At 32.8% G+C, this 15,578-nt stretch overlaps 3 protein-coding genes across 5 annotated transcripts; all 3 read right to left on the bottom strand.

The window, feature by feature from the left end:
• Positions 1-997: 997 nt before the first annotated feature.
• On the bottom strand, positions 998-2,642 carry LOC108484479 (zinc finger CCCH domain-containing protein 20-like). Of its 2 annotated transcripts, XM_017788280.2 has the most exons (2): positions 2,419-2,576; positions 998-2,346 (listed from the first exon to the last, which is right to left on the bottom strand). In XM_017788280.2, exons 1-2 carry the CDS (start codon positions 2,500-2,502, stop codon positions 1,402-1,404), a joined length of 1,029 nt encoding a protein of 342 aa, XP_017643769.1. In that variant the 5' UTR covers positions 2,503-2,576; the 3' UTR covers positions 998-1,401. The 2 variants fall into 2 exon arrangements, with proteins under 2 accessions (XP_017643769.1, XP_017643768.1); XM_017788279.2 differs by having other exon boundaries at positions 998-2,642.
• A 3,239-nt stretch (positions 2,643-5,881) lies between these two features.
• LOC108485512 (AP-4 complex subunit sigma-like) lies at positions 5,882-7,610 on the bottom strand. 2 transcript variants are annotated; one of them, XM_053028693.1, is made up of 5 exons: positions 7,402-7,610; positions 6,924-7,010; positions 6,350-6,418; positions 6,052-6,219; positions 5,882-5,957 (listed from the first exon to the last, which is right to left on the bottom strand). In XM_053028693.1, the coding sequence occupies exons 1-4, from the start codon at positions 7,540-7,542 to the stop codon at positions 6,085-6,087; spliced, it is 432 nt and encodes a 143-aa protein (XP_052884653.1). In that variant the 5' UTR covers positions 7,543-7,610; the 3' UTR covers positions 5,882-5,957; positions 6,052-6,084. The 2 variants fall into 2 exon arrangements, with proteins under 2 accessions (XP_052884653.1, XP_017644854.1); XM_017789365.2 differs by having other exon boundaries at positions 5,882-6,219.
• A 644-nt stretch (positions 7,611-8,254) lies between these two features.
• Positions 8,255-12,201, bottom strand: LOC108485440 (ATP-dependent 6-phosphofructokinase 3). The gene is made up of 13 exons (XM_017789276.2): positions 11,422-12,201; positions 11,104-11,150; positions 10,965-11,004; positions 10,821-10,883; positions 10,578-10,715; positions 10,213-10,425; positions 10,059-10,127; positions 9,839-9,968; positions 9,475-9,740; positions 9,324-9,372; positions 9,081-9,235; positions 8,683-8,883; positions 8,255-8,445 (listed from the first exon to the last, which is right to left on the bottom strand). The coding sequence occupies exons 1-12, from the start codon at positions 11,782-11,784 to the stop codon at positions 8,692-8,694; spliced, it is 1,725 nt and encodes a 574-aa protein (XP_017644765.1). The 5' UTR covers positions 11,785-12,201; the 3' UTR covers positions 8,255-8,445; positions 8,683-8,691.
• Positions 12,202-15,578: the final 3,377 nt, after the last annotated feature.

Raw genomic sequence — 15,578 nt, 5'->3', positions numbered from 1 at the left:
TCCATCACCAATGACTATGGAGGGTGTAATGTCTTCATATACCTATAACTATAATGTCACAAACATAACAAAATATTAGTCTTTTTTTTTTTTTTGCAGTTAATATTTGTATGCTATAATTTTTCGTGGTTCATGGAAAAAATTAATTTTGAAACGAAAGTTTTCGATTAGTATGTAAGTATTTTGAAAATTTTTAAAATTGAGCGTAATTTGTTTTAGAAATAACCATCAAATAGCTCGAAACAGTCAGAAACCACATTAATCATGGTAAAACCCTCAAGCTAACCTAAGACGTCTAAATCAAGCTTTCATTATTATTTAGAAATGGAAGGGTCTATATTAATCTAAAACCACAATTTGGCTCAGCTTTTTTGCACATCCACATTGCCCCAAGTTAAGAGGGACTCCACAAGAGCACCTCATCATCATCAAATGAACGTACCATCGTCTTTATCAAAGCAGTTGAATGGGATTTCATGATGTTGCGTGTTGGAAGGCTAATAATTAAAACTCTCTGCTTCCTCTTTTCATAGATGTTTCTTTTTACACTTCAATAATACCCCACCACCACCACCATGTGACCATCTTAACTGGTAAAAAGAAAAAACTGGGCTACTCTTCAAAACTCTAGATTAATTTTATAAAAAGGAAACAAACAATGCTTTGATTGCTTTCCCAACCCAAGGGTGTCGCTTTAAGAAAATCATCCAAAACTTCCCAGAAAATCCTCATATCGTTCTCCATTTCCATTTCAAAAAATCCACATTTGATGGCGAAGAAAGGTTTTAGAGTAATTGACTGATTTAACTTTTAGTACACTTCAAACATCATCATTCTTGGAAGTTTTAGGAAGATCAGGGTTTGCGTCATCTTCAATGGCAAAAGTCTTCACCTTTGTTTATTCTAAAACCATCAAACATTTGAATTCCTTCGCATGCAGGACCACAACAAGAACATACAAAGCTAATGGATAATTACAATAATACTAATAAGAAAATTACTACTAAACAAAGATTCAGCAACTTGGATAATAATAATAATAATTACACTTCAATAAGCACAATATCAAACCATTAATATATATATAGGTAGAGAGTAATCCATTGTCTGCTACCTTACGCAAAAGCTTAAGAATCTTGTTTTTGAGTTCTGATCTTCTAAAGTTCATAGAAGATTACAAACTACGCTTGTAGGAAATAATATTCGATTATTTTATACAAAATCTTCAATTTCGGTTCACCAAATACCACAAAATATATGCCAGATTTTCTCCCCTTCTTCTTCAGAAACTATTCACAGTGAGAAGAAAACTCCAAAAAGATTCAAATAAAATCAGATAATAATGTAAAATTATATGTTCACTTCGAGCGAGCGAGATCACTTCCAGCGTCCCTTTCCTTTTTACTTCACCAGGTCCGAAACCCAATCCACGTTCGGACCTCCAGAAGACTGAGTCGGGTTAACCCGTTCCAAAGAATTCTCTTTACACAGTTTCTCGAACATCTTTGCACGTAAATCCCTACCGGATTCCACTCTTTCCATCTGTGGCTCTTCTTCGCATGCTTCATCCCAGAAATCCAAGTGCCCAATCGCAGGACGGGTCAAGTTTTGGGTCGGAGTACTAGGCAGGCTACAGAAACTGGGTCGGATTACCGCACCTCTCGGAGACCCGAACGCGGGAGAGCAGCAGCCTACTTGTACGTTCCAAGATGAAGGCAAAGACTTAACTTTGCCGAGTTGCAAGTTCCTCATGGAAGCTACCGCCTCATTAATAGAGGCCGAAGCCAGAGATCGACTCAGCGACTGAGCCATAGGCGAAATAGGTGGTGATGGCTCAGCTCGAGGACTCATCGGTGGAGAACCGGAAAAACTCAGCGTTTTAGCACTGGAAGGTGAACCATCATTCGAATCAACAGAGCTGACAACCCTAAGCTGTTCCGGAGTATGAGCAAAGAAACAAACACGACGCCTACAACTAGTCCCATCTTTGCATGGCTGAGTCCGGTAACGAGCTGGGTGAAGCCAGCACTCGAAAACCCCATGAGCGAACTCGCAAGCTTCTCCTTTGCGACAGTTCCCTTTCCTAAAATCAGGACAAGCCGTACCAGAGTAATGATACTTCCTGGGGTCCCTCCGACGAGCTTTCTCACCGGGATGAGCGTACGGACAGTCAGTCCAGTCATGCGCACGGCCACGTCCACATCTCCGTACTTTGAACTCAAACATCCGGAAATGATCACAAGAGCAAGCATCAACCGGAGAATCCGGGTGGAACGAAAGCTCAGAGTCTGACTCGATATCCAGTTCGTTTGATGGCAAGTAACGTCGTAGCATTCCTAACGCTTCCTGCAAGTAAAACGGGTTACTGTTGTTGTTGAAGTAGTTGCAGGGTGCATTGTAGTTGAGAGGAGAGTGAACCTCAGCAGTTTGATCATCATCAAAGCTGGGCCAAGGTGGAACGTGGACTGTTGGATTAAAACGATGAGTTTCTCCGAGCATCATTTTCTTTCTGTTTTGGGTGGTGTCTAGGGTTCGTGAGATATGTACAAAGAAACACCAGCAAGCTTTGGTTGCTTATAATTAGAGCTGGTAGTATACAGTATGGGGGTTTTAACCCTGGTTTGGTTTGTATTAACCGTGGTTGACTAAAAATCTATGAGCTTTTTTTTTTTCCTTTAATATTCCCGCTTTCAACTGCGTAAAAATTATCCAGGTGGCGGTAGTGTTGGAGTCACGGGCTTGTTATCGAAGCATATTTAAAACTAAATTGTGACGTTGCCACGTTAGGCTATTTGACTGCAACGTGGCGTTAGCATGAGAGCACTTGGAAACTGTCAGATGACAGAGCTGTGTGGTGATCGAGGCTTTGGAATTATTAATCCAGCTAGACCCCTAGTGTTGCAAAGGCGGTGGACGGGTGGAGAATTTTTTTATCGACATTTTCTTCATGTCCATTTCATTTATTGAGATTAATGAAAAGAGTTGAACCGATTAAAAATAATTTAAAATTTCAGGTTAAAATTAATTTAAGTCTTTTATTTTATTCTTATTTGTAAAATTAATATTTCTTTCTAATTTTTTCTGTTAAATCTAAACTCGATAATTTAATTAATCTTGTCGGCTTCCTGTTTTAAATTCCACTAACTAATAATTTTATAATTATTTTACTGTTCAGTAGTAAATCACAAGTTGTTGGGCACTTTTTCCTTTAAAATGTAATGGATTTATTCAGCAATTTTTCCTTAAATCATGTTCTCTTTTTATTATTATTAAAATATTCTCACCTATTATTTTACCATTTATGGGACCATCGTTTTTGTTTTAGCTTATTGTTTTGATATACCAAAATAAACTTTTTTTTTTATGATTGTTGGGAAATTTTTATTCTTGAGCATATAATCAAATTTTTAAATTAATTAATTTTAGTTTTGACTCAATAGTTAAATTTGTTTAGTCCACTTCAATTATTAGCTTTATACTATGTATATAGTTATAGATTTAACTTATATATTCCTATTAGATCGTTTTATATCTATACTTTTAAATTTTAAAATTTTAATTTTGATGTTAATTAAATTTATTAATTTATTAATTAGATTTTAGTGATTAATAAGTGAAAATAACATTTTGATATGATGTTACATTTATAAAATATATTTGTTACATCAAATTTTAAAAACATCAAAATTTAATGAATTAAAAGTATATATCATTTAATAGAAAAGTGAAATTTAAAATTTTTAAAAATAAAAATTTAAACCAAGTAAATTAAAATATAGAACACAATTTTCATTAAGATTATATTATGTTGTACAAATTTCGAATAGAAATGCTTTTTATTGATGAACTGTGAAGCATGGGGAGTGGTGAGAGAGGAATGATGTAACAATTTTAGTAGTGCTTGTAACAATCATTTGTTTCAGCCTTTAACTTCAAATGGGGCAATTCAAATGTTACTTTCTAGTTACTAGTTCTATATTTCCATTTATTTGTCAAAGGGGAAAAAATGGTAACAGAATCAAAACTATGCTACCTTTGATATGACCCCAATCATCAAATTAGGTTACGATTGACAAAATAATTTGACTAGGCAAGCATGATACTTTGTCGTTTTTAGGTTAATCAAAACACCCCAAAAATATAATGTCAAAGAACTCACTGTTTTTCTTATGAAATTTAAGATTTCAGTTTATATATTTTAAAAAATAAAAAGTTAGCATGTTGCAATTTTTTTTTTTGAAGTTTTAGTTTAATAGTTGACGTCGTTAGTATTTTTTTAAAAAAATTGATTTGCTTTTGAAATTGATGTATTGATTACGAATTTTGATGAAAAATATTAGTAGTATAAACTATACTTTTAAATTTGAACCAAAATAATAAATTAAATAAAATAAATAATCCCATTTTAAAAGTTTTGATAGAAACCTTAAATTTAGCACAAAATAATCAAAGAAGTTAGAACTAAAATTAAATATGAAATAAATTGAAAGAATAGAAAAGAAGAATGTTAAATTGAGAAGAGAGTAAAAATGTTGACCTTGAAATATTAAATTGAGAGGAGAGTAAAATGTTGACCTTGAATGAACATGCCAGAAAAACATTGATTGCGCACTGCCTTAGGAAAACTAACTAAAATGAGAAATATATATTTATATATTAAATTCAAAAGGAGAAGAATAGAAAGAAAACAAATTTTAATAAAAAAAAAGTGTACTAAAAACTCTTATAAACATCAAAATTAATATAATAGTTGCTTTAAATTTAAGCAAGATAAATTAATTATAGAAACAAGGGATATAAAGATTTATCTATAGAATGGAAAAGATTTGTACGCACATGCACACTATGTCGATAGCTTAATTTTTACTATGTATAAACTAATTTCATCAGATACTTAAAAGGAATAGGTACATAATTATCTAGTGTAATTTGGAAAATTGATATTTACTTGACGAAATTCCAAATATATAAAACTATTTTTCTACGCTTCTCTTAGTTCTTCTAGATTTTGCACGTCGTCAATCGCAAATTTAACATGGTCACATGTTGAAAACGGATGTGCACGTGGCTTCAAGACAAAAGATGCAAATTCGACCTCCTCGTACCAGAATATTACCCCCGCCCCAATAGTCTCTCTGGGCCAGTTTTTATTTGTACGGATGAAATATCTCAACGTGTCAGTCTACCTGTATTTGATTTTATTTTTTATTTTTGACATATAAATTTGTAACAGACCGCACGCGTGGCTTATGCTGTCGTTTATTTATTTTTAAAAGAATAAAAAGAATGCGATTTTTTCTATGTTTTTTAATCTTCACCGGCCAAAATAATAATAATCAACATATAATAACTTTTTTTTTTTTTGGTAAAATTAAAACACTATCTCGAATGAAGTGTGAAAAGACATGTCTTGAAAAGTGCAGGTGAACAGTTGTAGAAGTGTAATGAGGTATGTTGGATGGATGTTTTGGCCCTGTCACTTATATCTAAGTGTCTTGAGAGTATGGTGATTGACGGGCCTCAAAATTATTAATTGAATTGATTCATTGAATGTTAGCTGTGGAAGAAGTTGGAGATTGTTTGATTAGGCGCATTATGATGATTAAAAACACTTAACATATATCATCCTGTTAGGCATATAATTAATTAAGATCTCTTCAACTGATTGAGATTGGTCTTTCTTGATGATATCTTTTTTAACTTATTTAAGCTTAAGAGATTATTGTCTCCTTTTGTTTCATGCCCCAATGGAATTAAAATTGGAATTTTTAACTCCCTGTTTTATCCAATCCACTTCCTCGACCACCACAAAACCCGACTACATTTAGGCATTTACACTCTCTAAATTTAAATGGACTATACAACAAACCACTACATATACTTTGCGTGGAAAGAACTGTTGAAAACTAGTTCTATTTAGCTTATTGTACCAGCAGTACGTGCAAAACTTGAAAAGGCTAAATGGAAAAGAAAAAGGTGAACAAAATCAGAAGAGAAGCCGGGATAAAATAACAAACAACTTGCGGGGATTCTCAAAGAAAATAAGCATACTCGATATTGAAAACTGAGCCTTTTTCTTCTCCCTCATGATGTTTTCTCCAACAGCTGAACTGGAGTCAGAATGTTAGCCTTGCTTGTCTCAACAATGCAACCATTCATAACCATTTCCTCCAGCATGAAATGAGCTTTCTCTAAATGGAACATGATATCGAGCTCACACTGCAAAACAAAAAATATGCAAACAAGACAGAAACAACAATAAGGTTATGCATGGCGAAAAGAGACAGAAATATATAAATCCAGTAACTTTGAAAAGGTTAGAAAATCAATCCATGGTGAAGAAGCGTACCACGTTGCCAAAATGGCGGTCCATGGTTTCTACCAAGAGATGTATAAATTCCAGAATTGCAAGCTCATTCTACCACATCAAAGACAAGGGAGACTGTAGATAATAAATACAAGTTGGGAACAATATGCAGATTGGAAATCTAAGCTTGAGTTTAAGTAACTGCTGGTGTTAGAAACTATGTTACCAAAATTCTTCATTGTTCAAACATCTACGTTTTATGCATACTCAAACATCGTGCATGAACTATAATCCACAAAATCCAAGTGGGGTAGTGTAATTATAAGCCAAGTGTTATAGTGTTCTTGCCCACTAATGTAATATAAAGCCACGGTTCGAACCACAGCAAGGTCAAATGCTCACATTTCTTTGGTGGTGACAGGTGAGGCACTCCGTAAACTTTGTGAACCCAACGGACTATCCTCGGAGGTGGGAAACAAATCCAGGGATATAACTGTGCATATACACCCTAGGCACAACACCTCTACTCTTTGAGGGTGCGAGACCTCCCCTCAACAAAACAATTGCGTTCTAGAAAAATTAGCATTAAGAATTATAAAGGTAGAATGGAACTTACTTCGTCGTTGTCAACTCCAACTAAGAAAAACAGCGAAGCGTATCGCCTATATACAATTTTGTAGTTCCGGTGCTCAACAAATGAACACTGTCACAATTTAACCAAAAACAAATAAAGAAATTAGGTATATGAAAAGCGCGGAGTTCTTTTAATGTTTTAAATTCGTTTCAGAAAACAAAATGATGACTGAAAGCGAATTGGAATAGGGCGTAATTCTCAAGCAGCTAGCATTCTGGACTTGAATTTATGGAATCGTAGATTACGAAATTCAAATGGCGAGCAGATAATATTTCTTCTGTTTCAACTTAGAAGATATGAAAGACGGGAGGAAAAAGAAAACAGAAAGTAAATTACGGAGAATTTAATGAGATAAATCAATTAAAAAGTTATCAGATTAAAAGCGATATCTTTCCTATACATCGTGGAGCTGCAATTTATGGAATGAAGGAAAGAGAGGATGAAGGGATGAATGAAGAACCTGTTGTTCGTTGCGGGCTAAGCACTTGCGGACGATCTCGCCTTCGAGAGCACGGCCCTCTTCGAGGGTAAGCCACTCGTAGTATTGGGCGAGACGAGTCTGCCCTTGCTTGTTCACCATCAATATGAATCTGATCCCCATCTTCTTTCGTTCTTTCAACCTGGATCTGTATCTCTACCCTCTAACCGGGAAAACACCAGTAGTTTTGTTGTTGGGCTTAATGGGAAAATTACAGATGAAGACCAAGTAATTCTCCTTTTTTTTGTTTTTAGGCAACAAATTTCAATTCTTTATAGATTGCTCCATGTAGCAGAAGGTTTTTTCTTATACATATAAATAAATAGCTTGATGAATATTTATTTTAGGGTACTTGATGAATAATTAGCCAAACTTAATCTGGACTCCAATATAATTTATAAATTACTATAAGCCTTCAAAGGAGAATATCATAACATTTAAATGCATTCAAACTAATCATAGTGATTAATTAATAATTAAGTAATTCGTGCCATTTAAATTAATATTCAATTGATGTATAAAATCTTTCAATCTAAATAAATCATGTGATTTTTTTAGAAATTTATTTATTTTGATTTATATCATCAAACATCTGATCCTATAAATATATTTGGGTGCTTGTATTTTCTAAACAACCCCTTTCTCTCTAGACACTATATACTATAAAAATATTTTTATTCCATTTTCCTGGCTGATTAGATTTGAGTTTAATCATTTTTATGAAAACAACATTTAATAAATTTTAAATTGCAAATTGCAAATTTTAACGCTTAAAAAGAAGGGAGAAAGTGTAGATAATAAAGAGAGTGAAGCTGAATTGACAATAATAAAAAAATTCCACATCATATCGTTCTCAATACTATTATTTAATAATTAATAAATCTGATACATATAAAAGTCCAATTCTTTCCTCCTAAATAACAAAAGTCCAAGCAAAAGTTCCCTTGGACCAATCCTAATACTACAATACTGTGTTAACCTAAAGCCTCGCCTGCCTGCAGAAAGCATTCACCGCCACATTATCACCTGTTTTCATACCCCATTATATGAATCAGAATACCAGAAATTTTAACTTAGATTGTAGGTTTTACTTTTGCCCTTGACTTTGCCAATTTGATGGAAACCAGACTGGCAAACATTATTGGTTATACAACATAATAATTATGGACTCGTCCGCCAACACTAGACAAAGCTGGCTTCTGTAGCTTTGGGATATACATTATTAAGTATTAACATTGGTAAAAAAATGAAAAAAATACCGACCTCAGTTGATCATATCTTTGAAATGAGAGAATCCTCTTCGCCACAATGTCCATTCGCCAACAATTGATTTGATTGTTCTTCATCGCCTGTGTCTTCAATGGAGTCTTTGAGGCACAAAAAGCTTGGTTGATTCGTTGAAGACAGCAGTCTTGCCCACATCCTATCCGTAATCACAACGCTGTTTCGTTTCTCTATAATTCTCTGCACAGAAATCATCGCAAAATTTTAAGCACTTTACTGATTAATAAATAAATAAATAAAAAAAGGAAAAACTTTAGTCCAACCATCTTAACAATTTGTTCTCATGCATAGGAAAGTTATTACTCATAGTAAATAATTTGATATTTTCAAATTTCAACTTCACGCACTCAGAGCAAAACATTTCAGGATTAACTCACATAGAATGGTATGTATGTCTGCCTGCCATTGACAAGGCCGCTTGTGAAGCCGGTGTACCCTGCCATTGCTCCATGAACAGCACTTTGAGCAAGAAGTGTGCAGTAAACATTATCAGATGCATTGCTTGGAATAGCCCGAATCATGTATGTAGGATCTGCCAGAAGACAAAGTAGAATTCTCAAAAACTTCTGTCATTAACTAGAAGCTCATAACCACCTTTGGCTAATAGTTATTCTACTGACCTATATACTTGAGGTTTATGGGTATCTTCCTTTGTTTTGTAAAGTAGTCCTGAAAATGACAGGTAAAAATGAATGTCACATCAAGAAGTTCCACATTGTACATCATCGCACAGGTCATTGAAATGTTCCAAGTTGAATCCATATGGCATACCTTGATCCTCTGCGATATCCATAGCCCCACATCCTGGAGAAGCTTGTTTCCTGAAGCATCTTTCAGCGTCATTGATTGTATGCTCTCAGAAAGCAGCTCCTGTCCAGCACCCTCTGCTATCACAATAACCATATGCCCGTTTTCTTTAAGCCGTTTTTCGATGTATTCAAAAAGTCCTCCTGGTCCTTCTAGATAAAAGGGTGATTCTGGTATCAAGCAGCAATCCACATCTCGGCTTGCAAGAGTAGCATACATTGCAATAAAACCTGCACATATGTTGAGGTTCAATTGATAAGGTTGTGACTCTCTCACTTCTGGAAATGCAGGGCTAGCACTTCAAAGAAAGACCAAAAGAGAAAATTACCACTGTAGCGACCCATCAACTTCACAAGACCAATTCCATTTTCAATACTGTCAGCTTCAACGTGAGCAGCATTAATGGCACGTTGAGCCTCCTCAACAGCAGTGTCAAAGCCAAAGGACTTATCAATAACCTGTCATGTGCGAATAAGAAACAAAGATTTACAACTGTGTACTAACAAGATTGCAGTACAACAATATTCTATAGAATCCAGTAGGATTACCGGGATGTCGTTATCAATCGTTTTAGGAATCCCAACAACTGAAACTTTGAGGCCACGCCTCCTAATTTCCTGTAAAACGAATTACAAAGTTTTCTTTTAATATGCATAAATTTGAATAGAAATGAAACTGAATATTCTATTACAAAGAAATCACCTCAAATATGACAGCCGCCCCTCCCTGAGTTCCATCCCCTCCTATAATATACACCTGATTTATACCTCGATCTTGAATGCTATCGACAATCTTTGAGGTATCATGACCACCTCGTGATGTCCCCAGAATTGTTCCACCACGTTTATGAATATCGTTGACCACCTTAGGATCTAAATGCACGGTATTTTTAGCATAGAATCCTCTGTATCCACCCTACAAACGCATTTAATTAATTAATTGATAGTAAGCCATCATGAAAATGGTAGATTGTTTCAATTAATAAATATGTTCCATGTAATAACAATTAAAATATTTTTAACTGTAGATTTATATTTTGCAGAAAAAAATATAAAAATATCACTTACATCTATCCCTAAAACTTTCTTCACACCGTACATGTGGTACAAGCCGCATACTATCTCCCTAATCACTGTGTTAAGTCCAGGGCAAAGTCCACCGCATGTCACGATACAAGCATGAACTTCATCAGAGTCAAAATACACCTATCAAACATCCAACCACTATCGTAAATACACAATCCAGCGCATAATCGTCCCGTATCTCATTCTTAAAGGAACCAAAAAAAAAAAAAACATCAAAACACATACCCTTTGACGTGGTCCGGCTCGTCGAAAATGTACTCCCCTCGGACCATCCTTGTGAACAACAATCTGTAAACAGAAAATAGAACTTAAAATAAAATTTGAACAAAATCTTAGAACTTTACATATATATGAAAGGAGAGGGCTGACCTTTTGAGGAACAGTGTCATCTACATGGACGAAATATTGCCTAGTGAAAAAGGGAAATAGAACCAATTAATACTAATCCGTTAAAATTGCAACAGTTGACGAATAAAATTTGTAAAACGGGCAGTGAAAGTGGACTTACTTGACAACAGAATATGCCGGATTGTCTTGCAACGGATTAGGATATGTCTGTCAGAGGAACAAGGTAATATAAAACCGGAGTAAAAAATATTAGAAGTTGATTAACGTTGAAAAGAAGGGAAAAAAACAATTAAATCTAATTATGTAATTGGTTGCCGACCTAAAAAAAGGGAGAATCAGGCTTTTCAAAAAAGTGAAAGGACAGTTTGTCTTCTTTTTTTTCAATCCATTTTACCGAGAACGGAATCAAAGGGAAAACAATGATATGTATAATTATTACACATAGGAAGAGGAAGAAACGATGAAAAGAAAAGCTTACAGGAAGATCAGGGATGTAATCCGACAAGTGAGGAACATCTTCAAGAACATAACCGCCAGGACCGGTCACGATCTTAGGCTTTTGCATGTCAGGCGAAGAAGCCGAGTTTGACGAATCCATAACTGCACGTCTCAAACAACCGGATCTCCCGCGACGGTAACGGTGATCGTAACGGAAGCTAACTGCAGTGAACTTTTTCAAATTGAAGATTCCAGCACTCGATGGCACTGAAAAGCGTATTGTATTCTTAGTACTAATATTTAAAATATGATTACTATTATAATAACAATAATAGCTCTTTTTCTTATTGTTATTACAATTCAAAGGAATAAATAAACACAACGGGGCGATAACGGAATCCATTCAACGACGTTACATTCGAAGAAAAAAATTAAAAAAGACATATTTATAGAATAGTGAAATCCTGTTGACCAAAAATGAAATTCTGGATGACCTTTCTTTTCTTAAATTTTGCCTTTATATAGCAGATGGAAGGATGATCTAGAAATACCGGGTTACACTGGTGATTGTTGTTTGGGTCGGGTCAGGGTTTTACGGATTTCGAGAGTTGGTCCGATTCTAGGATTATGGCGCACACTGGATTATAATTGATAAGCTATTAGTATAATTTCTCTACCATAAAACCGGCTATCACCGACCACCTGTTTGTCGCTCTTGTATACATGCACCTCAAAAAAAAAAAAAAATTTGTTTGGGTATGGAAATTAATATTCGGTGATTGGTGATTTTCTTTGGCAGCAAGAATATGGCTCGGAGAGGATGTACAGCCAAAGCTTATTTTAATAGATTTTTAAAATTACTCCGCTAGAGTCATTTCCATATACGTGTTTTTTTCTTAATTAATTAACTATTTTTATTTTTACTTTTCGTCAATGCATCTTCCGGCTGCTAACGAATATTCTCAGTCAAAATTCTAATTTGTGTTCAACTCAAACATGTTGAAATCAAAACCATTATATATAAAAAAATAGAGTTGACACAAAATTATTATTAAGTATATGTAAATATACAAATAGACAATTATTGACTAAATAAAATTTAATTTACATTAATGTTAAGGAATTATAAGTCAACTGAATTTTTCTAGATGTAAATTTTGAATAAATTATTATTTTTAAATTGGTGGTCCAATTCATCTATACTAAATTTCAATTCATAACTTTTTTGGACCAATATTTTAATCAAATCTTAATCTAACATTAAAATAAACTTAAAACTACGTTTTGAAGATTAAATAAAATATTCGAGAAATTAGTTTTATTGTTAACCAAATTTGACATAAATAAAAAAGGAAAGCCATGCGAATGAGATTATTAAATATTCTAGAAAGAGGAGATACGTGGTGGACAGTCGTTTTCTAATGTCGCATGGTGGCATGCCTTTGCCCAATTTCAGACAAAAATAAAAAAGGGTCGGTCTCATAGGGGTAACGTGACTGACTTGTCAAATTAATAAAATAAAAAAACAAAAATAACTGGGTGCAGTCATCAAACACGGGTTTCATGGAAGATGATCAAATTAGTTGTAGTGTGGGGATTACAAAACTTGATTGATTAGATAATTTTTCTACAATAATACCGAAATGTTTTCTTTTTTCTAGGACATGGAATGGGATATACCTTACTCTATGAAGGATATACTCTTTTTGTTGCTTGGGTTTGAAATATTTTAGAATCAGTAATTTTGATGATATCATCAAATGAGGAAATAATAAATTATTAATAATTTTTTATTTAACTCACTAAATTATTTAATAATTTTATTGAAGTCATTAGGTGATTAAATTTTTAAAAATCTATTAACGAGTTTTAAGTAATTTTTAAAATCAAATTATCAAAACATAAATTTACTAATAATTTAATGATATTGTGTTCAATTTAAATTTAGCAAATTAAATAAACATACTTCTTACAAATTATATATCGGATGGTAGAATCGAATCTAGCAACTAGTATTGTGGTGAGCAGAGAACGACCAAAACTTTTGAGATACTACAAGAAAAATAAAAAGAAACTAAATAATAGTAAAAATAATAAAATAAATAAAAAGAAAAAGAGTATAAATAGCAAAATTACAAATTCAAAAAGAATAAATCGATTTGATAATAAATATAACTTGAGGGTTGTAAGAGATACCCTAATTTTGTCAATAGAACAATCCTACAAAGGCGATTCTAAAGTTTAGCGCATTGGCACTTCCTGAAATCTAAAAAAAACCTAATTCTGTTTAGATTAGATTATTCATCCCTCCTCGTAATATAAATCCGATTAACATTCAACTTAAACTATATTAATTTATTTTAGTGGTTAGAATAAAAAATAATTAAAGATCAATTTATTCTAATTAAAGCTTTATTACTCAAAATATCAGATAAATAACTCTACTTGAATCTAACACAATAAAAAGATCATCTTATTCTAATTAATTATTTACTGCTCTAAATATTAAATAAATAACCATTCTAAATAATATTAAAAGGTAACTTTTACCTAATTTATAAAATGGAGAATGAATAAATATCAAAATAAAAATTATTGAATCACAAACTCAAAACTCATAATATCATAACAAACTTTAATTTACCTTTAATGGAAGAAAAAGAACAGAAGAGATTAAATGGAGAGCACGTCTTTCCCCAGAAAATCAAACAATTACAATTAAAAATACAAAAGAACAGTGCTATGGCCCTTTATATAATAATGGAAAAAGGAGTTTCCTTCTCCTAGTTGAACAATAGTTATCCTACAAAAATAAATTTAATCTTAATTAAACTCATAATATTTAAAATAAATCATAACACAATTTTTTTTATGAACACAAAAGTAATTTTAAACTACAAGTAATGTTGATTTAAAATCTTCCACTAATATTGGGCCTTTTTCTTTTCAAGTCAATTTAATCTTCTTCTACTAAATATCATAAATTTGGTTTGAATTTTAATATCTTTAGGACACAAATTTCACACGTTAAAATAAATAATAATTACAAAAAATTAGTAGCAATTATTTTTAAAAATCATTGAAGTTAATCATTAAAATAATCAAGGTATAATGACTTGTTTAACTCTCTAACTTTACACAGAAAGTCATTTTAGTCCTCTATTTATTTTTTGTCTTTTAACTTTTGAACTTACATTATTTATCAAATCACCCCAAAATGAATAAAAAGTTAACAATCACATGCGTTAATAATTAATTAATTTTCAATAATTAAAATTTTTAAAAATATAATTTCATAATTTTATAAATAAATAAAAAACTAATTGTTGACATAATATCCACATGATAGTGCATGTCAAGTAAATAAAGTTAGTAAACGTTAATTTTTTCATCTATTTTGAGGAGATTTAATAAACAAGGTAAGATGATATAGTACATTGATATCAACATTTCAAAGTTTGTTTGCTAACACATGCTATTTGGCTTGGTGCTACATACATGTCGAAGTATGGAAAAATCAATTATGGTATATCGATATCAAAGTATGGGTGGCATTATGGTTGGATGACAATAAAGATCCATAGATGATTATGATTACTTATATGATTATATAATTTGACTTTAAAATTTATCTGAAACGACGACATGAATGTGCCACATTAGTTTATCGTTATTTTTTTTAATAAAAATTAAAAACTAATCGAATACATTTCAAAAAAAAAAATTCTTCTTAAATTTATCCAAAAATGAAAGGGATACTAAAACAAAGAGATATTAAAACCCTGTCATGTTTGTTTCCCCTCTAAATGCTTGAAATTCAACTACAATAATTTGTTGGAGGGAAGTTAAAAATACATATTATTATAGTGCCCGGGGAAACTATATTTTTGTTTTCTGCTATTTGGTTGTTATGTATGTTGTGATACAGCTTAACGGTGACGTGTGAACTCAAATTGATATTACTCATGTGGCCTCCTTTAAGAATTGTAAAGAATACTTGCAAGAATAGGCCTGTATCGTATCAGCCCATCCGGGGAGGAGATTGTGCTACGCCACCCCAACAAGTGGTGTCCTCGGCTTTACCCACCGCTTCTGGTTATGGGTGGGAGTCTTCAACTTCGATGGGTAATATTGATGTTGCCGGATGTCATGTTTTGTTTTGAAATTAAAGGTTGCCATTATTCCTTCTCCTTTAAA

This window comes from Gossypium arboreum, chromosome 5 (genome assembly GCF_025698485.1).
Source record: "Gossypium arboreum isolate Shixiya-1 chromosome 5, ASM2569848v2, whole genome shotgun sequence".
Taxonomy (NCBI): domain Eukaryota; kingdom Viridiplantae; phylum Streptophyta; class Magnoliopsida; order Malvales; family Malvaceae; genus Gossypium; species Gossypium arboreum.
The sequence above is the reverse complement of the archived record's forward strand: the minus strand, read 5'-3'. Positions and strand labels throughout refer to the sequence as shown.